At 47.8% G+C, this 26,857-nt stretch overlaps 1 protein-coding gene across 1 annotated transcript in view; it reads right to left on the bottom strand.

Moving 5' to 3' along the window:
• Positions 1-2,712: 2,712 nt before the first annotated feature.
• The window catches only part of LOC311139529 (laminin subunit beta-1-like), a gene marked incomplete at its 5' end in the record, with an annotated part of 44,955 nt that continues 20,810 nt past the window's right edge, over positions 2,713-26,857 (bottom strand). The window contains 24 exons of the mRNA XM_084174414.1: positions 2,713-3,558; positions 3,715-3,874; positions 4,054-4,230; positions 11,026-11,167; positions 11,379-11,586; positions 11,799-11,943; positions 12,190-12,396; positions 12,513-12,754; positions 12,883-13,067; positions 13,245-13,614; positions 19,791-19,887; positions 22,219-22,436; positions 22,525-22,749; positions 23,218-23,381; positions 23,560-23,791; positions 24,026-24,169; positions 24,515-24,701; positions 24,920-25,040; positions 25,221-25,357; positions 25,533-25,691; positions 25,788-25,923; positions 26,160-26,239; positions 26,323-26,435; positions 26,555-26,731. Coding sequence (XP_084030540.1) covers positions 3,422-3,558; positions 3,715-3,874; positions 4,054-4,230; positions 11,026-11,167; positions 11,379-11,586; positions 11,799-11,943; positions 12,190-12,396; positions 12,513-12,754; positions 12,883-13,067; positions 13,245-13,614; positions 19,791-19,887; positions 22,219-22,436; positions 22,525-22,749; positions 23,218-23,381; positions 23,560-23,791; positions 24,026-24,169; positions 24,515-24,701; positions 24,920-25,040; positions 25,221-25,357; positions 25,533-25,691; positions 25,788-25,923; positions 26,160-26,239; positions 26,323-26,435; positions 26,555-26,731 — 4,163 coding nt within the window. The 3' untranslated portion in view covers positions 2,713-3,421. The remainder of the gene's footprint in view (positions 3,559-3,714; positions 3,875-4,053; positions 4,231-11,025; positions 11,168-11,378; positions 11,587-11,798; positions 11,944-12,189; positions 12,397-12,512; positions 12,755-12,882; positions 13,068-13,244; positions 13,615-19,790; positions 19,888-22,218; positions 22,437-22,524; positions 22,750-23,217; positions 23,382-23,559; positions 23,792-24,025; positions 24,170-24,514; positions 24,702-24,919; positions 25,041-25,220; positions 25,358-25,532; positions 25,692-25,787; positions 25,924-26,159; positions 26,240-26,322; positions 26,436-26,554; positions 26,732-26,857) is intronic.

Raw genomic sequence — 26,857 nt, 5'->3', positions numbered from 1 at the left:
AAATCACAGTATGCATGTAACTTACTCCCTTTATCAAAGTCATGCAGCATTTTGTTAAAACGTCTTGAGCCCAGGGGTGTCTTTCATTGTGAGTGAGCTTTCAATGACAACAAACAAAATTCATTCTGAATATTTCAAATGCAAAAAATTTTATACCCAGCCTGCAACGTTGGAACGTCTGCCAAAGTTCAGCTTTTGATTTCAAAGCACTTTTGACACCCAGCCCACTTTTGAAACCCAGCCCACTTTTTTTGGTGCCCACTGAAATGTACCACATCAATCAACAATAGACCTCTGGCAGAGGAGCCTTTTTAATGAACACATTAGTTTAGATGATTCACTACAGAGGGAAACCACAGACATTACTTACTTGTAGCGGGTGATTTTGGACGGAGTCAGGCGCAGAAGGGTAAATCACAGAACAAATGGTTTATTTGGCAAAACAGCGGTACGTAGCTATGCGTAAAACACTCCAGTGCGGTAATACGGCGCACTGGAGAAAACAAGGCACACGGGTGAATATCCCGGCGATACAAAATACAATAGACCTCCACAATACACAATCACACATAAAGACATGGGGACAGAAGGAACACTTATACAGGTACTGATGAGGGGATATGAACCAGGTGTGTGGATAAACAAGACAAAACAAATGGAATGATGAGATGAGGAGCGGCAGTGGCTAGAAGGCCGGTGACGACGAACGCCGAAGCCTGCCCGAACAAGGAAAGGAGGCAGCTTCGGAGGAAGTCGTGACATTACTATACGCTTTTTGCTCTTTTATTTGGATAAAACTATATCCAATAGTTGATAGTTGAATGTTTTAGCACCTCGTACATTCCACTAATGAGTCAAATGATGTATGATGGCTAGCTCTGATGTAGATTTTGTTTGAAATTAAAATAAGGTGTGTTGCACAGTGTCCAATGATTTTAATCAACAATGCCATTTCACGTTTAATTCAGCAGACACCTACCTATGTCATGAGAAATTACAGCGGATCCTCATAGGAAAGTGACATCCATTCCATTGCCATTAACCATAAAGAAACCTGACTCACTTCCAATCCCTTTCCAGCTTTCCTCTGTAACAACCTGCCTTGTCATGGAGCAGACTGGGTTACTGTGAACCACTTTGTGACAAATGTTTTTTTCAAAAGTGCTAATTTAAAAAATATATATATTTGATTGATTGATTCTCTCTCCCACGCCCTCTATCTTGCTCTCCTTCTTTCTCTCTCGAACGTTCTCTCCTCTCTGCAGCCCTTCTATGGTCTGGTGTCTTCTCTAAAATGGTTCCTCACCAACTTCCTGCTGTAAGTGTGAGAGATCAGAGCAGCATCATCAGCAGCACAATGACTCGGCACAAAGAAAGGTAAACACTGGCATTTCAGACCCCAGTGGGAATGGGCCAAGGAGAGAGAGGAGTCATATTGAATTAATATCTCATGTCAATTCAGGAAAACCACACTCTACCACACTTGCAGACGCATGCTGATATTGAGACGTGCCCTGTGGCCAGCTCCATGGGAACGACAGCGTTCTCCTATCCGCCCAGCAGCTGTAGCCGTCTCAGGGCCCAGTGGCTGCCAATCAAATGGTCCAGACAGGAAGTGGATGTTAGGGCCGGTTAAGGTCAATGGCAGTTTACTGTTGTACGATGGATGGACTGATCTTGGCCTGCAGGGCACAGCTGTGTTGTTCTACAGGACAGCTCTATTTAGCTGTTCTGCAAATGGATGATGGTTAAGCATGGTATAAAGTTTGTGGGGTGGCATCCATGCAAGCTGATGAAAAAATATGTGTCTAGAATGAGGCATTGCACTGCAGTATGACTTTTGTGATGTATTAAAATGATATAATAGTAGATGTACATAAACACTCTGTCTGGTACCTAGACTGTTGACCAGGTCCATCTTTAGTCAAGATGAGCAGAGTGTGCTGGAGACCTCAGGTGGCTGGGTTGGATAAACATAAAACTGGTTTGTCACAAGGGACCTACACAGAATTAAATAACGTCACCTAAGGTCACGGATGACCTCACAGCACAAGCATTCACATCACACAGTCAAACCACTGTACAAAGGGGAAGGGACCGTCTGGACCACTTTCTAAAGCAATTTATCTCACAGATATGCTGGGGTAGGGTCAAAATGTGGGGGGAAACAGTGACACCTGACTGAGTTGCAGCACTAAATGGAAAGAGCTCATTTCAGAGGGAGGGAAGGCTGCCATATTGATTGCTTCCTGCCCTATCTCATTTGATGAAGAGGTCCAGGAGGAACACTGCTGGTGCCATTTGTATCTCATTTGCTCAGAGCAAATCTGAGTCACTGGGTGGAGACACAGTGTGATGGTCACAGAGGAGGAAACCCTCCGGAGAGGAAGGAGGGATTCATGGGAGGATGAGAGAGATGTTCATTGTGTTCCTCTTTGCCTGAGGAAAGAGCTGTTCAGAATCACTGATCTACAAAATCACCTCGCATCAATATTGCGAGAGAGAGAGACAGAGAGACAGAGAGAGAGACAGAGAGAGAGAGAGGTGGGCGGAGAGACACTGAGGGTGTAAGAGAAAAGGCAGGAGAAAGAAAAGCAGAAGACTGACTGTACAAACTGATTAGAAGGTAGGCTGTTTTAGAGTATATTTTAAAATGTAGGAAATGGATAGTCTAGTTAAGCCTACAATGACAGTGAATGAGTACGGTTGTTTCAGTTGGCAGAGTGAACAGCATTTTATTACAGTTAAAAGTGATAGAAGAACATTAGCCTGTAATTGAATTGGACTCCATAAGGGAAAACTAAGCTGAAATTGTGTATGTGCTGCTACTGATGATAATGCAGCAAAAAGAGGGTGCAGTTTTTTCAGATTGCCACTAGGGGAAAGCAAACACCAAATACTGTAAATTGTAAAAGGATCTAATTTTAGCTAGAGGTGAAATAGGTCATGTTGACTAGGCATTTTTTGCAAAATTGCAACAACAACAAAAAATAGGGAGTGGAAACCATTTAAGATGCAGCTGTTACTTTATATTAAAAAGTTCAATTACAGCAGTAGGTTGATGGGTACAAATTGTATCATACAATTGAATAGGCTCTCGTTTGCTTTGGTCCTAACACATTTTTGTATCTTTACAGACAAGATTTAAAAAATATTTCCATAGAATCTAAAATCATGAAATCTATGTGCAGTCATGGTTAAAACATATGTGATAATAGCTTATATGGCTTAGAAACCGTTTCATACAGAAACAGTTTTTTTTATGGAATACTTTGTTCTTAGTGGTAAAATACTGCTTTTGGTCTTTGGAGTCTCCTGAGTGGTTGTCATATTATCTCTTTGGCACTAAAGAAGGCATTGTCATAATCTCTGGTATGACATCAGGGTAGGCATTACCAGGGATGCTGTTGTCATGGTTACCCTAAGAACAGGTGCTGTAGGCCGTGACTTTCTGGCTGATGTCATTGAGCAGCTGGCGTGCCGTTTTCTCCAGCCCGGCCAGCTGACCTGCCTTGGCCTCCAGAGTACGCTGGTTGGCCGCATATGACCTCTCCAACTCTGGAAACACACAGTGGTGTCATTAGAGAGAGAGTGTGAGTGTGCGCACATGTGTGCCTGTGTATATGCATGCATGTGTGAATGTGCGCTTGTGCGTGCATGCTTCTGTGTGTTAGCGCGTTGGTTTGTGTGTGTGAGCATGCGTGTGTGTGTTACCTCTGAGTCTCTGTAGTTTTTCGCTGGTCTGGGTGAGCAGCTCCTTGGCCTCCTGCTGCAGTAGCTCCGCCCTCTTCCTGGCAACGGACACGCCCTCTGCCTTCGTCACCACCAAGCCCTCCACAACACTGTACTTACCCTTCACCTCCGAGTCAAACTCCTACACACAAACACACACACACACACACACACACACACACACACACACACACACACACACACACACACAAAGCAGAAAACACATTGAGAATGGGTAACAATATAATTGGCAGCTAGAATGCTGGGCTGTGTGTGTGCATGTGCGTGCGTCTATGTGTGTGTGTGTGTGTGTGTGTGTACCTGCTGGGCCTGCTCTGCGTCCTGCCTCGCGGTCTCAGACAGTCTCTCAGTGTGCTGTGTGCGGTGGCTGGTGCCCAGGCTGCTCTCTCTCAGCAGAGTCACATCTCTTTCCAGCTGCAGCAGACGCAGTGTGGCGTTACTCAGACGCAGCTCCGACTCCGCCGTCTCCGACTCCACCTATAAACACACAAACACATATTAGCATGTATTCATGCACAGACGCAAACACACACACACGCACACATGTATTGCTCTTCTATCCTCGTGGGGACCTAAAATGAATTTCCATTCAAAATCCTATTTTCCCTAAACCTAACCCTTACCCTTCCCACAAGCCTAACCCTAATCTTAACCCTAACCCTAACCTGTAACCCTAACCCAAACAAAGTTGTACTGTAGTAGCTAAATACAATATCTTTGTGCTAGCTAGCCAACGTTTAATTATTGCTGCGTTATGAAAGAACTAGACACAGACACGAATTATCTGTTTAGTGTGTTAACACACTATTGGTAGTTTGTTGTAACCAAGTATTGGTGCTAAACTGTGTGTTATTGGATGCTAGCATGCTAGTTAGCTATGGCGTCATAGTTAGCTAGCTGAATAAAGTAAGTTGAGTCTATTCCTTGAAACATTGAACCGCTGTAGTTTACAACAATTCTAATTTCTAAAGTGGAAGTTGGGAGAGTTTTATTCGGGTGGTTCAGTGAAACAATTATAGTTTCTGAGGTGGAAGTTGGGAGAGTTATATTTTTTTTGGTGAGGGAGGCCCTGCTCTCTCCTTTCCCAGATGTTTAGTTCATTTCATTCCGATCTCCTCTGCATTATTGTAGCCATCTGCTACAGCCTGTCAACTATGCCTCTGCCTATCCCTGTTCTCTCCTCTCCGCACAGGCTACACAAACGCCTCACACCACGTGGCTGCTGCCTCTCTAACCTGGTGGTCCCTGCACGCACCACACACCTGGAGTTCCAGGTCTCAGGCAGCCTCTGGAACTGCCGTTCTGCTGCCAACAAGGCTGACTTCATCCCAGCCTATGCTACCCTCCAGTCCCTCGACTTCCTGGCGCTGACGGAAACATGGATTACCACTGAAAACACTGCTACTCCTACTGCTCTCTCCTCGTCTGACCATGTGTTCTCGCATACCCCGAGAGCATCTGGTCAGAGGGGTGGTGGCACAGGAATCCTCATCTCTCCCAAGTGGTCATTCTCAATTTTTCCCTTAACACATCTGTCTATCTCCTCATTTGAATTCCACGCTGTCACAGTCACTAGCCCATTTAAGCGTAATATCCTTGTCATCTATCGCCCTCCAGGTTCCCTTGGAGAGTTCATCAATGAGCTTGACGCCTTGATAAGTTCCTTTCCTGAGGATGGCTCACCCTTCACAGTTTTGGGGGATTTCAACCTCCCTACGTCTACATTTGACTCATTTCTCTCTGCCTCCTTCTTTCCACTCCTCTCCTCTTTTGACCTCACCCTCTCACCGTCCCCCCCTACTCACAAGGCAGGCAATACGCTTGACTTCATCTTTACTAGATGTTGCTCTTCTACTAATCTCACTGCAACTCCCCTCCATGTCTCCGACCACTACTTTGTATCCTTTTCTCTCTCGCTCTCCTCCAACACTACTCACTCTGCCCCTACACAGATGGTAACGCGCCGCCGCAACCTTCGCTCTCTCTCTCCCACTACTCTCTCCTCTTCCATCCTATCATCTCTTCCCTCTGCTCAATCCTTCTCCCTCCAATCTCCTGATTCTGCCTCCTCAACCCTCCTCTCCTCCCTTTCTGCATCCTTTGACTCCCTGTGTCCCCTATCCTCCCGGCCGGCTCGGTCCTCCCCTCCAGCTCCGTGGCTTGATGACTCATTGCGAGCTCACAGAACAGAGCTCCGGGCAGCTGAGCGGAAATGGAAGAAAACTAAACTCCCTGCCGACCTGGCATCTTTTCACTCCCTCCTCTCTACATTTTCTTCATCAGTTTCTGCTGCTAAGGCCACTTTCTACCACTCTAAATTCCAAGCATCTGCCTCTAACCCTAGGAAGCTCTTTGCCACATTCTCCTCACTGCTGAATCCTCCCCCCCACCCCCCCCCCCCCCCTCCTCCCTCTCTGTGGATGACTTCGTCAACCACTTTGAAAAGAAGGTTGACGACATCCGATCCTCGTTTGTTAAGTCTAATGACACTGCTGGTCCTGCTCACACTGCCCTACCCTATGCTTTGACTTCTTTCTCCCCTCTCTCTCCAGATAAAATCTTGCGACTAGTGACTGCAGGCCACCCAACAACCTGCCCGCTTGACCCCATCCCCTCCTCTCTTCTCCAGACCATCTCCGGTGACCTTCTCCCCTACCTCACCTCGCTGATCAACTCATCCTTGACCGCTGGCTATGTCCCTTCCGTCTTCAAGAGAGCGAGAGTTGCACCCCTTCTCAAAAAACCAACACTCGATCCCACTGATGTCAACAACTACAGACCAGTATCCCTTCTTTCTTTTCTTTCCAAAACTATTGAGCGTGCCGTCTTTAGCCAACTCTCTTGCTATCTCTCTCAGAATGACCTTCTTGATCCAAACCAGTCAGGTTTTAGGACTGGTCATTCAACTGAGACTGCTCTTCTCTGTGTCACGGAGGCTCTCCGCACTGCTAAAGCTAACTCTCTCTCCTCTGCTCTTGTCCTTCTAGACCTGTCTGCTGCCTTTGATACTGTGAACCATCAGATCCTCCTCTCCACCCTCTCCGAGCTGGGCATCTCCGGCGCGGCTCACTCCTGGATTGCGTCCTACCTGACCGGTCGCTCCTACCAAGTGGCGTGGCGAGAATCTGTCTCCGCACCACGTGCTCTCACCACTGGTGTCCCCCAGGGCTCAGTTCTAGGCCCTCTCCTTTTCTCCCTATACACCAAGTCACTTGGCTCTGTCATATCCTCACATGGCCTCTCCTATCATTGCTACGCTGACGATACACAACTAATCTTCTCCTTTCCCCCTTCTGATAACCAGGTGGCGAATCGCATCTCTGCATGTCTGGCAGACATATCAGTATGGATGACGAATCACCACCTCAAGCTGAACCCTGGCAAGATGGAGCTGCTCTTCCTCCCGGGGAAGGACTGCCCGTTCCATGATCTCGCCATAACGGTTGACAACTCCGTTGTGTCCTCCTCCCAGAGTGCGAAGAGCCTTGGCGTGACCCTGGACAACACCCTGTCGTTCTCCGCTAACATCAAGGCGGTGACCCGATCCTGCAGGTTCATGCTCTACAACATTCGGAGAGTACGACCCTGCCTTACACAGGAAGCGGCACAGGTCCTAATCCAGGCACTTGTCATCTCCCGTCTGGATTACTGCAACTCGCTGTTGGCTGGGCTCCCTGCCTGTGCCATTAAACCCCTACAACTCATCCAGAATGCCGCAGCCCGTCTGGTGTTCAACCTTCCCAAGTTCTCTCACGTCACCCCCCTCCTCCGCACTCTCCACTGGCTTCCAGTTGAAGCTCGCATCCGTTACAAGACCATGGTGCTTGCCTATGGAGCAGTGAGGGGAACGGCACCTCCGTACCTTCAGGCTCTGATCAGTCCCTACACCCAAACGAGGGCATTGCGTTCATCCACCTCTGGCCTGCTGGCTCCCCTTCCTCTGCGGAAGCATAGTTCCCGCTCAGCCCAGTCAAAACTGTTCGCTGCTCTGGCACCCCAATGGTGGAACAAGCTCCCTCATGACGCCAGGACAGCGGATTCACTCACCACCTTCCGGAGACATTTGAAACCCCACCTCTTTAAGGAATACCTGGGATAGGATAAAGTAATCATTCTACCCCCCCCCCCCCCCCAAAAAAAAAATAATAATAAAATGTTTTGTAAGTCGCGTCATTTAGCGTCTGCTAAATGACGTAAATGTAAATGTAAAAATATCATCCTGACTAACTTACCCTCTAAATACACCTCCGCTGTCTTCAACCAGGATCTCAGCGATCACTGCCTTATTGCCTGCGTCCGTAACGGGTCCGCGGTCAAACGACCACCCCTCATCACTGTCAAACGCTCCCAAAAACACTTCAGCGAGCAGGCCTTCCTAATTGACCTGGCCCAGGTATCCTGGATGGATATAGATCTCATTCCGTCAGTAGAGGATGCCTGGTTGTTCTTTAAAAGTAATTTCCTCTCAATCTTAAATAAACATGCCCCATTCAAAAAATACAGAACTAAGAACAGATATAGCCCCTGGTTCTCCTCAGACTTGACTGCCCTTGACCAGCACAAAAACATCCTGTGGCGTACTGCATTAGCATCAAATAGCCCCCGCGATATGCAACTTTTCAGGGAAGTTAGGAACCAATATACACAAGCAGTTAGGAAAGCAAAGGCTAACTTTTTCAAACAGAAATTTGCATCCTGTAGCACTAACTCCAAAAAGTTTTGGGACACTGTAAAGTCCATGGAAAATAAGAGCACTTCCTCCCAGCTGCCCACTGCACTGAGGCTAGGAAACACTATCACCACCGATAAATCTACAATAATCGAGAATTTCAACAAGCATTTTGCTACGGCTGGCCATGCTTTCCACCTGGCTACCACTACCCCGGCCACCAGCTCTGCACCCTCCGCTGCAACTTGCCCATGCCCCCCCCGCTTCTCCTTCACACAAATCCAGACAGCTGATGTTCTGAAAGAGCTGCAAAATCTGGACCCCTACAAATCATCTGGGATAGACAATCTGGACCCTTTCTTTCTAAAACTATCCGCCGAAATTGTCGCAACCCCTATTACTAGCCTGTTCAACCTCTCTTTCGTAACGTCTGAGATCCCCAGAGATTGGAAAGCTGCCGCGGTCATCCCCCTCTTCAAAGGGGGTGACACTCTAGATCCAAACTGTTACAGACCCATATCCATCCTACCCTGCCTTTCAAAAGTTTTTGAAAGCCAAGTCAACAAACAGATCACCGACCATTTCGAATCCCACCGTACCTTCTCCGCTATGCAATCTGGTTTCCGAGCTGGTCATGGGTGCACTTCAGCCACGCTCAAGGTCCTAAACGATATTATAACCGCGATCGATAATAGACAGTACTGTGCAGCCGTTTTCATTGACCTGGCCAAGGCTTTCGACTCTGTCAACCACCGCATTCTTATTGGCAGACTAAATAGCCTTGGTTTCTCAAATGACTGCCTCGCCTGGTTCACCAACTACTTCTCAGATAGAGTTCAATGTGTCAAATCGGAGGGCCTGTTGTCTGGACCTATGGCAGTCTCTATGGGGGTGCCACAGGGTTCAATTCTTGGGCCGACTCTTTTCTCTGTGTATATCAATGACGTCGCTCTTGCTGCTGGTGACTCTCAGATCCACCTCTACACAGACGACACCATTTTGTATACATCTGGCCCTTCATTGGACACTGTGTTAACAAACCTCCAAACGAGCTTCAATGCCATACAACACTCCTTCAGTAGCCTCCAACTGCTCTTAAACACTAGTAAAACTAAATGCATGCTCTTCAACCGAACGCTGCTTGCACCCGCCCACCCGACTAGAATCACTACTCTCGACGGGTCTGACCTAGAGTATGTGGACAACTACAAATACCTAGGTGTCTGGTTAGACTGTAAACTCTCCTTCCAGACTCACATTAAGAATCTCCAATCCAAAGTTAAATCTAGAATCGGTTTCCTATTTCGCAACAAAGCCTCCTTCACTCATGCTGCCAAACATGCCCTCGTAAAACTGACTATCCTACCGATCCTTGACTTCGGCGATGTCATTTACAAAATAGCCTCCAACACTCTACTCAGCAAATTGGATGTAGTCTATCACAGTGCCATCCGTTTTGTCTCCAAAGCCCCATATAATACCCACCACTGTGACCTGTACGCTCTTGTTGGCTGGTCCTCACTACATATTCGTCGCCAAACCCACTGGCTCCAGGCCATCTATAAATCACTGCTAGGCAAATCCCCGCCTTATCTTAGCTCATTGGTCACCATAGCAACACCCACCCGTAGTCTGCGCTCCAGCAGGTATATCTCACTGGTCATCCCCAAAGCCAACACCTCCTTTGGCCGCAATTCCTTCCAGTTCTCTGCTGCCAATGACTGGAACGAAATGCAAAAATCTCTGAAGCTGGAGACACTTATCTCCCTCACTAACTTTAAGCATCAGCTGTCAGAGCACCTTACCGATCACTGCACCTGTACACAGCCCATCTGAAATTAGCCCGCCCAACTACCTCATCCCTATATTGTTATTTATTTTGCTCATTTGTACCCCAGTATCTCTATTTGCACATCATCTCTTGCACATCTATCATTCCAGTGTTAATACTAATTGTAATTATTTTGCACTATAGCCTATTTATTGCCTTACCTCCATAACTTGCTACATTTGCACACACTGTATATATATGTATTTCTGTTGTATTTTTGATTTTGTTTTGTTTTACCCCATATGTAACTCTGTGTTGTTGTTTTTATCGCACTGCTTTGCTTTATCTTGGCCAGGTCGCAGTTGTAAATGAGAACTTGTTCTCAACTGGTTTACCTGGTTAAATATAGGTGAAATAAAAAAATAAAAAAATAAAAAAGCAAACACACATCTAAGCATGCACACACAGATGCAAGCACACACTTTTAGAGACCTTTTATGGAATGTGCATTTCTACAAAACTCCCAAATTGCTCTCTCTACAATGCATAGGCTGAAAACCCTAAAAACATGTGGTATTTGGCCAATATACCACGGCTAAGGGCTGTTCTTAGGCACAACGCACCACTGAGGTGCCTTATTGTTATTATAAACTGGTTATCAGTGTAATTAGAGCAGTAAAAATACATGTTTTGTCATACCCGTGGTATGACAAATCAGCATTCAGAGCTCAAACCACCCAGTTTATAATAAAGATTATACCACAATCAAGAGAATTGCCCCTGTGTGCTTAGACACAATTGAAGCCCTGGTCAGAGGTCAGAGGTGACTTACAGAGGTGATGAGGTCAAGTGTTCCCCTGGTGTTGTTGTGGGCCTGTTTGACGGCGTCGATGGCAGCATTTTGAGCGTGCTCAGTAGTTTCCAGAGCCTCCTTCACCAGGGCAGCTGTCGCCTTCATCTCAGACGCCTCCTGACTGAGAGAGAGAGAGAGAGGAGATTGAATGTGAGTGTGTGTGCATGTGTGCGCGTGTGTCTTATCAATGTGGTTCATTAGTGTGTGCATTTATTAGTGTGTGTGTGTGTGGGTGTGTGTTTGTGTCTGCCTGCGTTCGTGCTTGCTATGTGTGTGTGTTTGTGTGCATGTGTTTGTGTGCGTGCATGCATTCATGCATGCGTGCATCTTACCTGGCGGTGCGGGCCTGCTCCAGCAGCCTCTTTGCAGTGTGTATGTCGTTGGCACTCTGACTGAGGATGTCCTCCACTCTGGTGAGGGTTCCCACCCTGTCTCTGATCTCCTGGGTCAGGGCCTCCAGCTGCCCGGGCGACGTGGGCATTTCCAGGGCCAACACCTCGTTTGACACTGCTTCGATAACCTCCACGTTGGCACGGTCGTCTGTCACCGTGGAAAAAGGAGCTAATTAGACTCAGAGAACCATACATAGGTGAAATATCACAATCAATTCTAATCCATTCTAATCACAATCATTACCTATCACTCACATGGGGAAAGAAGAGCTGGAGCCCTGATTGTCTATGAATCAGTGATAATTTACAGAACATTAAAAGATTGAGGCCTGCTCTTTGGAAAAATGTATGTATACTCACTAGTGAGTAGGTCTCGTATCTCCTTGATGAGGCTGCGGAGCTGCTCGTTGCTGTGCTCCACTCTATCTCGGCTCTGGTTGGACTTCAGCAGCACCTCCTGAGCACTCAGCTTGGCCTCGTCTGCACGCACCTTCACCTCCCACACCTAGAGGGCGCCACGGGACATGTTAACTCAAACACAGTAAGGTAAACACTCCTCAACAGATCAACGCTTGTGCCGGAGCAAGCAGATATTCTATGCTCTTTGGTAACTATGATGATAATGTAAGATGACCTGACTATATTCATGAAGGGCTGAATCATAACTAAACATCAGCTCTATTACACAAAGTTATATGCATGAATCTCAAGTTAGGATTCGTCCCAGAGAATACAAAATGACAGTTCCCACCATCCTAGAGAGCTTGTCCACTTCCTGCATGGTGGACAGGATTTCCTGGTCGAGGTCCTTGGCTGTTTTCAGAGCGCTTTGTGTCTGTGTGACCAGACCGTCACACCCCTCTCCACCACAGCGATTGGTGCCATCATCTGACACACACCCCACCCCTCCACAGGGGGACGCAGCACACCCCTCCTCCCCTCCAGCCACTCCACATGTCTGCACAGAGAGAAAACACACCAATCGGGTTAGAGCCCTGGAAAACCAGGGACCAATCAAAAAGCAGTATGGTGAAGAAGTGTTATGATAATTGGCTACTGATAGGTCAGACTTACCTGCTTGCTGAGCTCTGATAGGTCAAGAGTGTCGAGCTCCATGGCGAGCCGCTCCAGTCTCTCTGTGTGTTTCTGTTGTCTCAGGTCAAACTCTGCCTGGTTCTGGCTCAGTCTGGCCTCCGCTTCGCGCCGTAGTGTAGCCGACTGTTCCAAAGTGTTGTCGGGGTAACTGGTGGTCTGATTGGCACGGATCTCCGCCCTCTTAGACTCCAAGTGGGCCTCGGTGATGGTGTCCATCGCTCCTGATATACACAAATAAAACAGACACACACACACACACAGGGCACAGGGGTGTGTCAGAACTAGTAATGATGTCATGCATACTGTACCCCCTCTCTCACCCTCTACCCCTCTCTCCCTCCTCTCTCACCCTCTATGTTAGAGTTCTTCACAGTCTTTATGTGGTCTCTCATGTCTTTGACTGTTCTCTCCAGCTCTCGGGCTTGCTCTCTCAGTGTGTCCATACTGGCCTTGGTGTCGTTGGCATTGGCAACGAGACGGGACAGGGAATCCTCTGAGACGTTCAGCCTCTCGTTCAGGTCTGCCACCAGCTCACTGTTACAGACACACACACACACACAGAATAGTATTTTCATTAGTGTTGACATGGGCTGATCATAACATTAAGCATACAAACAGAACCCTTGGGGCTGTGTGTGTCAATGCGTAAATGTGTGTATGCATGTGCGTGTTTGTGTGTGTGTGGAAGTGCACGTGTTTGTGTGTACATACGTGGCCTGCTGCAACATCTGTTGTACATCTTCCATCCTCTGTATAGCAGGGTTGTTCTCTACTATCGCACTGATAGCATTAGCACTAATCTCCAGACTGCTAACGGTGTCTTTGTATGGTGCCGTCACCCCATTGGTCTGGAGCTCTGTCACATGATCTTTCAAACGCTGCGTCTGATTGGTCAGTTCCCCTACCACGCGGTCCCACTCGGCGAAGCACCGGTGGCATCGTTCGCAGGCAGGGAACTCCCCATGGTACCCCCTGGCACATTGGTTACACCTGGGCCCAGACACACCCTCCACACACACACACTGGCCGGACGAACGGTGGCACTGCTCGCTGGCGATGCCACGCAGGTCACAGTTACACGCTGGAGGGAGAGAGAGAAAGCGGAAGAGGAGAAGAGAGAAAAGGGTTAAACACATACACATACCTAGAGTTGACTTGAGGTGAAAACAGTGGTGATGATGGAAAGGAAATGAACTCCTAGTAATATGAGAACAGGTCTGTGCCCTTTAAAAGCCCCCTACGGAAACAGAGGTATTGCAAAACTATATTATTAACGGCTCAACAGTCCTGCGATACGAGTAAATAAGCCAACAGGTAGCCTTGACCTCTGAACTCTATCCCCCTTTTGAACCCCCAGTCTGAAGCACATCAGAGACAAACCCTCTAACCTCTAGAATGGAGGAGAGGAGAAGGAGAGGAATGGAGTGATGGAGTAAGTCACAGTGAAAGAATGTGGGGAATGAAGAATAGGAAAGGGTGTATATAAGTGGTTAACACCCATTAGTGTTCCCTGAGCTTCTGAAGAGGATGATTGATGCACCAAAAAAACCAAATTGATTCAACATACAATTATAAAGCAACCAGCTGCAATAGGATTGTGAGTTTGCTCAACAAAACACCATTAAAGTTAATTCAATGTACAATTGTAAGGCAACCAGCTGCAATAGGATCGTGACTTTGCTCAACATTTGGTGTACAAAACATTAAGAACACCTGCTCTTTCCATGATATAGACTGACTATGATCCCTTATTGATGTCACTTGTTAAATCCACTTCAATCAGTGTAGATGAAGGGGAGGAGACAGGTTAAAGAAGGATTTTAAAGCCTTGAGACAATTGAGACATGGATTGTGTATGTGTGCCATTCAGAGGGTTAATGGGCAATACAAAAGATTTCAGTGCCTTTGAACGGGGTATGATAGTAGGTGCCAGGCGCACCGGTTTGTACCAAGAACTGCAACGCTGCTGGGTTTTTCACACTCAGCAGTTTCCCGTGTGTATCAAGAATGGTCCACCAACCAAAGGACATCCAGCCAACACCTTGTAGAGTCCTGACGAATTGAGGCTGTTCTGAGTGCAAAAGTTTGGAGTTTTGTACACTCAGTGTAGCTGAACCAACATACATTCTTAAGTTGAATTGTATATTCACTCAACTTAGAATTTTAGGTTGAGTGAACATACAATTCAAGTTGACATTTATTATACCTTATTTGCATATTTCCCAGTGTAAAATTAACTCTTTATGACAATACATTACATATATCTTAAAGCCTTTCTTTGAGGGCCTAGTTACACCCTAACACAGTGGTCTGAAACTCTTGTTTTACAGCCTGCAAGTCACATTACGCTGGCTTGCAAAGTGATGTGTAATTCCTATTGGAGTTAATCACCCGCAACGGCTGCCAGGATAGTCATTCTTAGTTAGTCCTTTTTATCTGAGAACAGCTCACACACACACACACACACACACACACACACAGACACACATATACTCCCTGCTTTTACGGTCAGCATGACCCAGAGTGCTCAGGCTTAGGACTGCAACCGCTACTGTTACACTGTCAACACAACCACATACTACTGATACCTACTGTTAAGGTAGTGAACCTAAACATGACATGAACTGCTGACAGTAAGATGCATGACCACACCACTATACACAAAGGCGGTCATGAACAGGTAACACCATAATCACAACCACACACATGTGGTCGGGTTGCGCTTGTGCCAATGACCATGACATCTTAATTCGTACCACACACACACAGACGCCGTCGTCAAGCCTGTCACTTTAACCTCATACCTCTTAAATCAGACTGTGACATGATTCTCTTAACCAAGCCATGGTGTCAATCATCAACAATTTCTCTCTTTCTCTCTCTCTTTCTCTTTCTCTCTCTCTATTTCAAACACACACACACGCTCATACACATAGATTTTAGATTTTAGTCATTTAGCAGACGTGAGTGCATATATTTTCATACTGGTCCCCCGTGGGAATCGAACCCACAACCCTGGCGTTGCAAGCGCCATACTCTACCAACTGAGCTACACGGGACTGCATACATATGCATACAGTATACACAGAGCGCTGATGTCACGACTCCCTCCGAAGCTGCCACCTCTCCTTGTTCGGGCAGGCTTCGGCGTTCGTCGTCACCGGCCTTCTAGCCACTGCCGCTCCTCATTTCATCATTCCATTGGTTTTGTCTTGTTCATTACACACACCTGGTTCATATCCCCTCATCAGTACCTGTATAAGTGTTCCTTCTGCCCCCTAGTCTTTTTTTTCAATTTTTCTGCCCCTTTGTCTTTGTGTGTGATTGTTTATTGTGAGGATAGTGAAGCTCGGTTGAGCTCCTTGTATTTTGTATCGCCAGGTTATTTTCCCTGTGTGCCTTGTTGGTTCCAGTACGCTTGTTTTGCGCACTGGACTGTTCTGACGCATTACTGCGTAACTCTGTATTCCTGAATAAATCCTGATATTCTGTGATTTCCCCTCCTGCGCCTGACTCCTTCAAATCACCCATCACAGCTGATAGGGTGAGGACAGCGACAAGAGGCGAGACTAACTTTACAGGCAGTTTGGGAATGCCACAGGAATAAGACCATGACGAAGACAGGATGCCTCTGATTTCTGGAACATCTGGCTCTGATTCTCACATGAACCAAGGAGCTATTTCCAAAATTTCACTCTCAAAATCTCTCCCCTCCCTCTCTCCTCTCTCTCCCTCCCTATCTCCTCTCTGTCTCTTTCACTGTCTCTCTGAGGGTGTGCCAACTTCTATGAGATATACACTACCGGTCAAAAGTTTTAGAACACCTACTCATTCAAGGGTTTTTCTTTATTTTTACTATTTTCTACATTGTAGAATAATAGTGAAGACATCAAAACGATGAAATAACACATATGGAATCATGTATTAAGCAAAAAAAGTGTTAAACAAATCAAAATATATTTTATATTTGAGATTCTTCAAATAGCCACCCTTTGCCTTGATGACGTTTCTCTTTGCTTATTTGAGCTGTTCTTTCCATAATATGGACTTGGTCTTTAACCAAATAGGGCTATCTTCTGTATACCCCCCTACCTTGTCACAACACAACTGATTGGCTAAAACGCATCAAGAAGGAAAGAAATTCCACAAATTAACTTTTAAGAAGGCACACCTGTTAATTGAAATGCATTCCAGGTGACTACCTCATTGTCACAACTTCCTCCGAGGCTGCCTCCTCTCCTTGTTCGGGCAGGCTTCGGCGTTCGTCGTCACCGGCCTTCTAGCCACTGCCGCTCCTCATCTCATCATTCCATTAGTTTTGTCTTGTTTATTACACACACCTGGTTCATATCCCCTCCTCAGTACCTGTATAAGTGTTCCCTCTGCCCCCTTGTCTTTGTGTGTGATTGTTTATTGTGGAGGGTAGAGAAGCTCGGTGGAGCTCCGTGTATTTTGTATCGCCGGGAATATTCCCTGTGTGCCTTGTATTTTCCAGTGTGCCTGTTTTGCGCACTGGAGTGTTTTTACGCATTACTGTGTAAGTCTGTGATTCAGAATAAATCCTGTTATTCTGTGATTTTCCCTCCTGCGCCTGACTCCTTCAGAATCACCTCATAACAGAATCACACACCCGAACATGGAGTCAGCAGGAGAGGAGCACCTGCCTGGAGTCGTGGCACGGGTCCGGGAGCATTCGACTATGCTAACCAGCTTGGGAGAAGCGATGGATCGGGTTCTCCAGGTCGTCCAACACCTGCAGAGGAGAGGACCCGATCTTTCGGGACCAGCTGAGTGACCGGATCCAGCCACCCACACCCCAGCACCCAGAGGGATTCACATATCTCGACCATGGGATTTTGATGGCACAGCTGCCCTCTGCCAGGGATGGTTTTATACTTCTCGACCATCAACCCGGCTCCATCGGAGCAGGAGAAGGTGTCTGTCCTCGTCTCCTGCCTCTCGGGGAAAGCCCTGGAGTGGGCCAACGCGGTCTGGAGTAAAGGAAGCTACGGGGAGTTCGCTGGTCCACCTGAGGCAAGGGACGAGGACCGCGCAGGACTTCACCCTGGAGTTTCGTGCTCTAGCGGCTGGGTCCGGGTAGAACGAGCGGGCCCTCATCGACCACTTCCGGTGCCACCTGTGAGAGGACGTCCGAAGGGAGCTAGCTTGCCGGGACACCACGTTGTCCTTCAATCAACTGGTGGACATGGCCAACCTGCTGGCTTCTAGAGGACGTCCTGGAAGGGGCCTGCCCCCCCCCAACCCGGATCACGAGATGATTGAGCTGGGTGGAGCGGAGATCCGGGAGAGCGGAGGACAACAGCGCCAGTGTCACTCTTGTGGCACGGGAGGACATTCTGCTGCACGCTGTCGTCAACGTTCTTTTGGGTCTGGAGGCGGCAGGCAGGGCACTCTCACGTCACCCCAGGTATTGAACACCCACACTTGTTCAGAGCCCTCTGCTGCATACTGTACCCTACACATCCACTTTCCTGAATACGCGGTAGTTCCCCAGTGTAAGGCGCTGGTCGATTCAGGCGCAGCTGGGAACTTCATGTACAGGTCATTTGCACATAGTCTACGCATTACATTGGTTCCCCTATCCATTCCATTCCCCATCAGAGCACTTGACAGTCGACCATTAGGGTCCGGGTTCGTTAGGGAAGTTACAGCACCAGTCACTATGGTTACGCACAAGACTCATCGAGAGCAAGTCACTTTTTTTATTATTGAGTCTCCTGATTTCCCTGTTGTGTTAGGTCTTCCCTGGTTAGCACTACACAACCCCACCTTTTCATGGCCGCAGAGGGTTCTCACGGGGTGGTCGCGAGAGTGTCAGGGTAGGTGTCTAGGTGTTTCCGTTGGTGCAACCACGGTGGAAAGTCCAGACACTACCTCCACCGTGCGCATTCCCCCGAATACCTCGATTTGGCGCACGCGTTTTCCAAAACGCAGGTGACCAAATTACCACCTCATCGGGTGGGGTAATGCGCGATAAAACCTCTGGGTAGACGCTGTGCCTCCCAGGAGTCATGTGTATCCCCTGTCGCAGGCTGAAACGGAGGCTATGGAGACATACGTCTCCGAGTCCCTGCGCCAGGGGTTCATACGTCCCTCCACTTCTTCTTTCGTGAAGAAGAAAGATGGAGGTCTGCGCCATTGCATTGATTACCGAGCACTGAACAAGGGGACGATACGTTATATTTATCCTCTACCCCTCATTCCATCTGTGGTCGAGTCAATGCATGGGGCGCGCTTTTTCACAAAATTAGATCTCCGGAGTGCGTACAACCTGGTGCATGTGGAGTGCGTACAACCTGGTGCCGAGAGGGGGGCAAGCGGAAGACGGCATTCAGCACAACCACAGGGCATTACGAATACCTGGTGATTCCTTACGGTTTGATGAATGCTCCATACATCTTCCAGTCCTTTGTGAACGAGGTGTTTCGGGACATGCTTGGTCAAGGTGAAGTGGTCTACATCGATGATATTCCGGTGTATTCCACTACGCGCGCCGAGCATGTGTCCCTGGTTCGCAAAGTGCTGGGCCGACTGTAGAACATGACCTTTATGCCAAGGCAGAAAAGTGTCTGTTTTTCCAACAGTCCGTCTCCTTCCTCGGATACCGCATTAACACCTCAGGTGTGGAGATGGAGGGAGATCGCATTTCAGCCGTGCGTAATTGGCCGACTCCAACCATGGTTAAGGAGGTGCAGCGCTTTATTGGCTTTGCCAACTACTATCGGAGGTTTATCCGGGGCATTGGCAAGGTCGCTGCTCCCATCACATCTCTGTTGAAGGTTGGGCTGTCCCGGCACACACACATACACACACACAAACACACAGTGACGGACACATGCAAACACACAATGTTAAAACAACACGGAAGCATGAAAGCCACTTTAGTATCTCCAGAGACATCCACATCCACACAAACATACACACACACTATGAGAAAACTCTATAACGCTAAAAACAAGCCCAGTCACTCAGGGGAACCACCGGTCATGAGAACGAGACCATGAGAGACTGTTTACTCAAACTCTAATAGACAGATTCAAAACACACAGAACCCCTCTCTAAGAGCGTTTCTCCAGACCCCAGTAAATTCAGAGAGAGACCCACTTGGAGAGGAAACAATGACGCTCTTAGATACCCTGTTGCGTACAAGTTTAAGGCAGTCATGGGAACAAATCAACACACATACTTTGTACTTTCTACTGCTACTCATAATCCCAGCCAGTTTTAGTTACTTACCTTGACATTTGACCTCAGGATCTCCCCAGAACATATCTCGGCACTCGTTGCATTTTCTTCCCCCGAAACCTGGCCTGCATGAGCACTGCCCCGACAGCTAGAAAACACACAACACAAGACAATACAAGACAACACAACACGTCAGCATTATGAACATGCAGTATACACTGAGTGTACAAAACATTAAGAACACCTTCCTAATATCAGAACAGCCTCAAATAAATCGTTGGGCATGGACTCTACAAGGTGTTGAAAGTGTTCCACAGGGATGCTGGCCCATGTTGACTCCAATTCTTCCCACAGTTGTGTCAAGTTGGCTGGATGTCCTTTGGTTGGTGGACCATTCTTGATACACATGGGAAACTGTTGAGTGTGAAAAACCCAGCAGCATTGCAGTTCTTGGCAAAAACCCAGAGCGCCTGGCACATACTACCACACCCTGTTCAAAGGCACTTAAATATATTGTCTTGCCTATTCACCCTCTGAATGGCACACATACACAATCCATGTCTCAATTGTCTCAAGGATTAAAAATCATTCTTTAACCTGTCTCCTCCCTTTCATCTACACTGATTGAAGTGGATTTAACATTTGACATCAATAAGGGATCATAGCTTTCACCTGGATTCACATGGTCAGCCTATGTCATGGAAAGAGCAGGTGTTCATAATGTTTTGTAGACTCAGTGTACCATCTCTAGGTTAGAGGAGGGTCTCCTTGCTACACACTGTACAACGGACAGTGGCCTGTATTGTATATAGAGTCAGAGTAGGAGTGCTGATCTACGATCAGATCCCTCTGTCCATATCATCTTATTCAGTATGATCTAAAAGGGAAATCTGATCCTATATCAGCACTCCAATTCTGAAACGATTTGTGAATACGGTCCAGGGTGTCTGCAGCACAAAAAAAAAACATGTCTGTATTACAAAATAATAATGAATTACTATTGGGTCTAGCTCTCTCCTGTTCTTAGCCCATAAATGGTTGATGGAGTTTCTCTCTCTGTCTCTGAGTGGAATGTGTGTTTAGTAACCCCAAAGTGTATTCTAAGCCTTCCTTCCTCTATGGAACTCAGCCAGTAAACACACCACTCCTGCCGACAGCTAGTTTTTCCCAACCAGGAAAATTGTGTGTTTTCTAATCATGAAAACTCTCAGCCCAAGCCCTAGTTACATGTGCCATCAAACCGCTGCAACTTATCCAGAATGCCGCAGCCCGCCTGATTGAACACCTTGCCAAGTTCTCCCATGTTACCCCGCTCCTCCGCACACTCCACTGGCTCGCATCCACTACAAGACCATGGTACTCGCCTACGGAGCAGCAAGAGGAACTGCCCCTCCCTACCTTTAGGCTATGCTCAAATCCTACACCCCAACCTGAGTACTCCATTCTGCCACCTCTAGTCTCTTGGCCCTCCCATCCCTACATCTTCAAAGAGTATCTTAAATAATCCCACAGCACCCCCCCCCCCTCACACCTAGTTTTACCCTAATACAGTGGCTTGAAACTCATGGTTTACAGGCCACATCAGGCCTGCAAGTCACATTATGCTGGCTTGCAAAGTGTTGTGTAATTCCTATTGGAATTCAGCCAGAGTGGGGATATCCAACATTTTGAATTTGTATTCACCAGCAACCTGCATTCAGAATAACTGCCAGGGTTGGGAAAACTAAGATATGAGACTACCATGGTTCCTCAACTGGTGGCCCACAGTTGGCCCACCAAGTTTTCTGAGCCAATTTTGTAAATTACTGTTGGACATAAAATATTGTAAATACACCAGCAAATCAGCTCCAAGTGATTTGTATTTTGGAAATCTGTTCCAAAGTATTCCCATGCATAATAAAGAGATATTTGTGATTGAATACAAATGTAAGCAAGCTTTGAAATGATTATGTTTTAGTCAAATATTATATCTGTTTGGGCTTCTTGTGGTCAATTTGCAGTCTACAAGAAAAAATCGTCCCGCAGCTAAATGTAGTTGATGATCCCTGACCTTTTCAGTAACGGGTGCAATAAATCAAAGTAACAGATTGGATTAGGTTAGAAAAATGTATGTTTTTTATATTTGTTTAGCATAATATTAATTAATCAATTCACATGCAAAAACATAGATATCGAAACAAAAAATTCTAAAAATCAACCTGCAATAGAGCATGCTGGGAAACAAGATAATGATGGGCGTGGTTTTGGTTCAACTCTGGTTACTTACACCAACCCTGGGGTTCTTTTACACCACTGAATGTTAATTTAACACTTACAGAGTTCATTTAACTCCTGAATCAACACAAAAAGTGTAACACTGAAAATCAACACTAGGTAACACTGGCCAATTTGCTGTGTGTAGATGGGTTGGGTGACAACATGGGGTGTGTGGGTTGTTTTGGAAGGATGGGGTAAGGGTGAGGTCAGTTGTGGCCCTCACCTCGTTGCACGACGTCCCAAAGGAGTGGGTTGGGTCACAGTCACAGGTCTGGCAGCCCTTTCCGCTTCCTATGTTAAACGTATCAGGGGCACAGCGGTCGCAATTCTGGCCAATCACGTTAGGCCGGCAGGGACACTGGCCAGTCTGCAGGTCACAGTGACACTCCCCCGGGGACGGACACACCTCCGACGTCGTGCCCACTGAATAACACATACACCCTATAGAGAGAGAGAAAAAGACAGTTACACACACACACACACACACACACAAACTACATATATACACACACTGTCTAATTGTACTCACTACTGCAGCTCTGGGTGGCGGCGTTGCCGTAGTAACCAAGTTTGCAGCGCTGGCAGCCATAGCCCTCGGTATGGTGCAGGCATTTGAGGCAGACGCCCGTACGAGCGTCGCAGGACCCCGGGTCCAGCTGGTCGATGTTGTCGTTACACTGGCAGGGCAGACAGCGCCCGCTGGGCACCTGGGGGTTACCATAGTGACCTGGGGCACACTCATCACACCTGGCTCCTACAGAAGAGAAGGAAAGGTGAATTCAGAACTGTTTACACACACACACACACACACACACCTACAGTTATAGATCTGTAAGGAAGCAGAACTGTCCATAGGCTGCAGTGTTTAGTATAGAGCAGTCATGGCACAGTTGTAAACACTCATAAAACAGTCGTAGAACAATCGTAAATAGTCGTAAACAGTTACAGGCAGTGGACTGGCCTCCTATTCCAGTGAGAGAGGTATCTGTGGGGTTTCTCACACACTCACTGTCCCTGTAGTTACTACCTGCCCATTATGACCAAGAGCAGAGGGGATTCTGCTAGCGCTGTAATTACAGGGGAAATGTGTACTAGGACTGGGAGAACAATGTGTGACGTGGTGTGTGTGTGTGCATGTGCCATATGTGTATATGTGTGTGTGTGTGGGTGTGTGTGTGTAAGTGTGTGTGTGTGTAAGTGTGCGTATGTGTGTGTATCTAACCTCTGTATCCAGGGCTGCAGACACAGACCAACTGGTAGTTGTTAGCGGTCTGGTAGCAGCCGTCTGCGTACTGGCGTCCGCTCCCTGGCCCGTCGGGACACATGCACGGGCGGCAGTTACCCCCCAAACCCAACACTGGGTCGCCATGGTAACCACCCAGACACCTGTAGGCACGGGATAAGACATGACAAGAGGCACGGAAAACACTCACATACACACACACAAACACGCTTGGTACTGATAAGAGTGAAATATGCAGTTGTGCCCTACACTGTGGTTTGGTGGGTGGTATATTAGCTAGCTATTATTTAATATGGTATATGGTATAATTTCACACAGTACCTTTCACACATGTGTCCGGTGGTGAAGGCTCGGCAGCCCTGGCACTCCCCAGTCTGAGGGTGGCAGTAGTCGCTGTTGCCGTTGCACTGGCAGGGCCGGCATTGAGGGAAGCCCCAGTAGCCTGGCAGGCAGTGGGCACACTGACGCCCCGACGCCCCTGGTACACACTCACACTGACCTGTGGCCTCGTGGCAGAAAGCGTTCACAGAGCCCGTAGGACTACACTCACAGGCTGGGGAGAGAGGAGGGAGAGGAGGGAGAGGAGGGAGGGGAGGGAGGGAGTAATAGGGAGAGGGAGAGGGGAAGGAGGGGTGGAGCAAAGAGGAAGAAGAGAGGGGAGAAAAGAGTGAGAAAGGGATATAAAATACCACACTTTTGAAGTCGGAATCTCAACCCCAGTCTTAACATAACTCTCCCCCTGATCTTTAACCTCTAACCCCTGACCCCATGCTTGTCTGTCACCCACGTCTGCATCCTGAGGGGCTGAACAGGAAGGTGGCGGGGGCACAGCGGTCACAGTTCCTGCCCGCCACGTTGGGCCGACACTGGCACTGCCCGCCGCTGGGGTCGCACACCGCACTGAGAGAGCCCTGGGAGTCACACTGGCACGCTACAGAGCAGAAGAGAGAAATGGGGGAGAGGAGAGGAGAGATAGAGAGAGAGAGAGGGAGAGAGAGAGAGGAGAGAGAGAGAGAGAGAGAGAGAGAGAGAGAGAGAGAGAGAGAGAGAGAGAGAGAGAGAGAGAGAGAGAGAGAGAGAGAGAGAGAGGAATGCAGCAATGTGAGTTGTTGCTGTATGAGTACAAGGAATGCTTCAGGAAGAAAATTATTGTTTACTAATGATAAACAGAGACATACTCGAAAACATGCACACACACACATACACAAACATACAGACTACCCCCGCCCCCTCCAAACCCTACACACACACAGCCCTCCCAGACCCAATCTCCTACCCATAGCCCCCTGGTGTAGCAGGGCAGACACGCTGAAGATGTAGTCGTTACAGATGTCTGTCATGGGGCTCTTGATGACGCTCTGGCTGCTCTCCAGACAGCGGTACCTCTGGAACGTATCCCACGCCCCCTCGCCCTGAGAACCCTCAAACAACTCCAGCTCACGCACCCGCGGAATCAGCACCAACTAGAGGGAGAGAGAGGGGAGGAGGGGAGTAAGGAAGAGATAGATAAAGACAGAGGGCTTGTCTTAGAGATACTACAAGTCTGTTATTCCACACTACAATGACAATATCATGACTACTGTAGGGATGTTTTCCATATTGACTCGTGTGTGTCTGTGTGTGTTACTGGAAACTACAGTTTATCAGAATGTATGGAGTGTGGTTTGTGACTGTTACTTACAGAGTCGATGAGTGTGTATGGGCTTTGGACGTCACTGAGAGAGGAGTAGAGAGGTAGACTGAGATGCATGGTGTAGTTCCGCCCCTTCTCCAGACACACGGGCCTCGGGAGCACCACATGTCTGAAACACACACACACAGAGGAGAATAAGGTGTACGGTTGGAACGGTAGAGGTGGTGTGTGGGTGTGTGTTTGTGTGCATGCATGTGTGTGTGCGTCTGTGTAAAGTTGGTGTATGAAGGTGGAGGTAGGGGTGTATTGTAGAGACTAGGGAGGAGATGTGTGTCACTTGGGTACCTACCTGGATCCTGGAGGAAGAGACACCAACTGCTGATCTCCTCCTGGTAGCGTGTTTTCACATGGACTGAATGGCTGTCCCACTCTCTTTGAGTAAGGACGCATCACTCTGATCTCCACCTGTTCCCACTGCTCCGGGAACTACAGCAACACATGTACCACACATCAGACACACAATATCACACGTTGCAGACAGTAGAGAAAACTGTGTCTGAGTATGTGTGTGTTTGCGTGTTCTTATTTGTGTATGTTTGCATGTTCATATACGAGTGTGTGTGTATGTGTCCATGTGTCTGTCTGTGTGTGTGTGCTTTACCTGTGGTTCATAGCGGATCAGCATGTCGTAGTCCATGGAGTCAGGTATGTTGTTGATGTGGAACTCCAGGTGGGCTCCCTCAGGTACATTGACAAACCCTGCCCCTGTCCAGGTAGGACTACGGTCCAGAGGATAAGGCCTGGGAACCACTGTCACACCCTGAGAGGGAGGGAGGGAGAGAGAAAGAGAGATATGACAGATTTAGAAAGACAGAGACAGAGAGATTGAAAGCGAGAGGTCAACACACACACTCACACGGCCGTGCTTGGCGTCCTCAGCCTCATAGGTGTAGTGGTCCAGGGCGATGAAGTAGAATCCTGACTCCACCTGGTCACAACGCCTCCCATACATGTGTCCTCTACACTGACACTGGCCTGATATTGGAGAACAACTAGAGATGGAGGGAGAGAGAGGGGGAGGGAGAGAGACAGACAGGGGGGACAATAGAGGGGAGAGAGATAAATAGGGGGAGCAACAGAATGAGGAAAACTGATTGTTAGTAAATATCCAATACCTACAAATACATTTCTGCAACAATGCATTTTGGGCGGGGTGGAATTAGGAAGAGTAGTTGTGCTGTGATTGGATCATATGAGTAGAGACATGATGTGATTGGTTAAAACATACTCATTATTAACGGCTCCGCCCTGGTCGCAGTCACATGATCTGCAGCCGTCCATGTCAGTACTCAGCCCCCAGTGTTGCGGCTGCAGGAAAAAAAGAATATAGTTATAAATAAACACACACACACACTGCAGACTCACAGTGATGTGGTCGGTAAGTCCCTCACCAGACACTGGTCACAGTTCCTGCCGGTGACAAGGCGTTTGCAGAAGCAGTTTCCTGTGTCCATGTCACATGGGCTTCCTCCAGGCAGCGTACCCAGGGGGTTACAGGTACACTCTGCCAAAAACATACACACACATCAATTAAACAATGAGAGACAAAAAAATAGGAGTGTGTGAGTGTGTGTTTGTGTGTGTGTGCGTGCATGCATGCATTCGTGTGTGTATTAGACTCACGCAGGCAGCCGTTTGGTCCCTGTCCCAGGCCGTAGTGTCCCTGTCTACAGTGGTCGCAGCGCTCTCCCTCCACACTGGCCTTACAGCGACACTGTCCTGCTATCAGACCAGCAGACACGTCTGTCCTGTCGTCACACACACCACCCTGCAGGGAGCCCGCCGGGTCACAGCTACACGCTACAGACAGAGGGAGAGAGTGAGAGAAAAAGACATAGAAGGAATGTAGGGGGACAGGATGGGTGAGAGGTAGTTGAAGGAGAAAGAAAAAGAAACAGAAAGAGTTTGAGGAGGGTATTGGAGAGG

Source organism: Coregonus lavaretus (assembly GCF_964263955.1).
Source record: "Coregonus lavaretus genome assembly, chromosome: 13".
NCBI classification, from domain to species: domain Eukaryota; kingdom Metazoa; phylum Chordata; class Actinopteri; order Salmoniformes; family Salmonidae; genus Coregonus; species Coregonus lavaretus.
The sequence above is the reverse complement of the archived record's forward strand: the minus strand, read 5'-3'. Positions and strand labels throughout refer to the sequence as shown.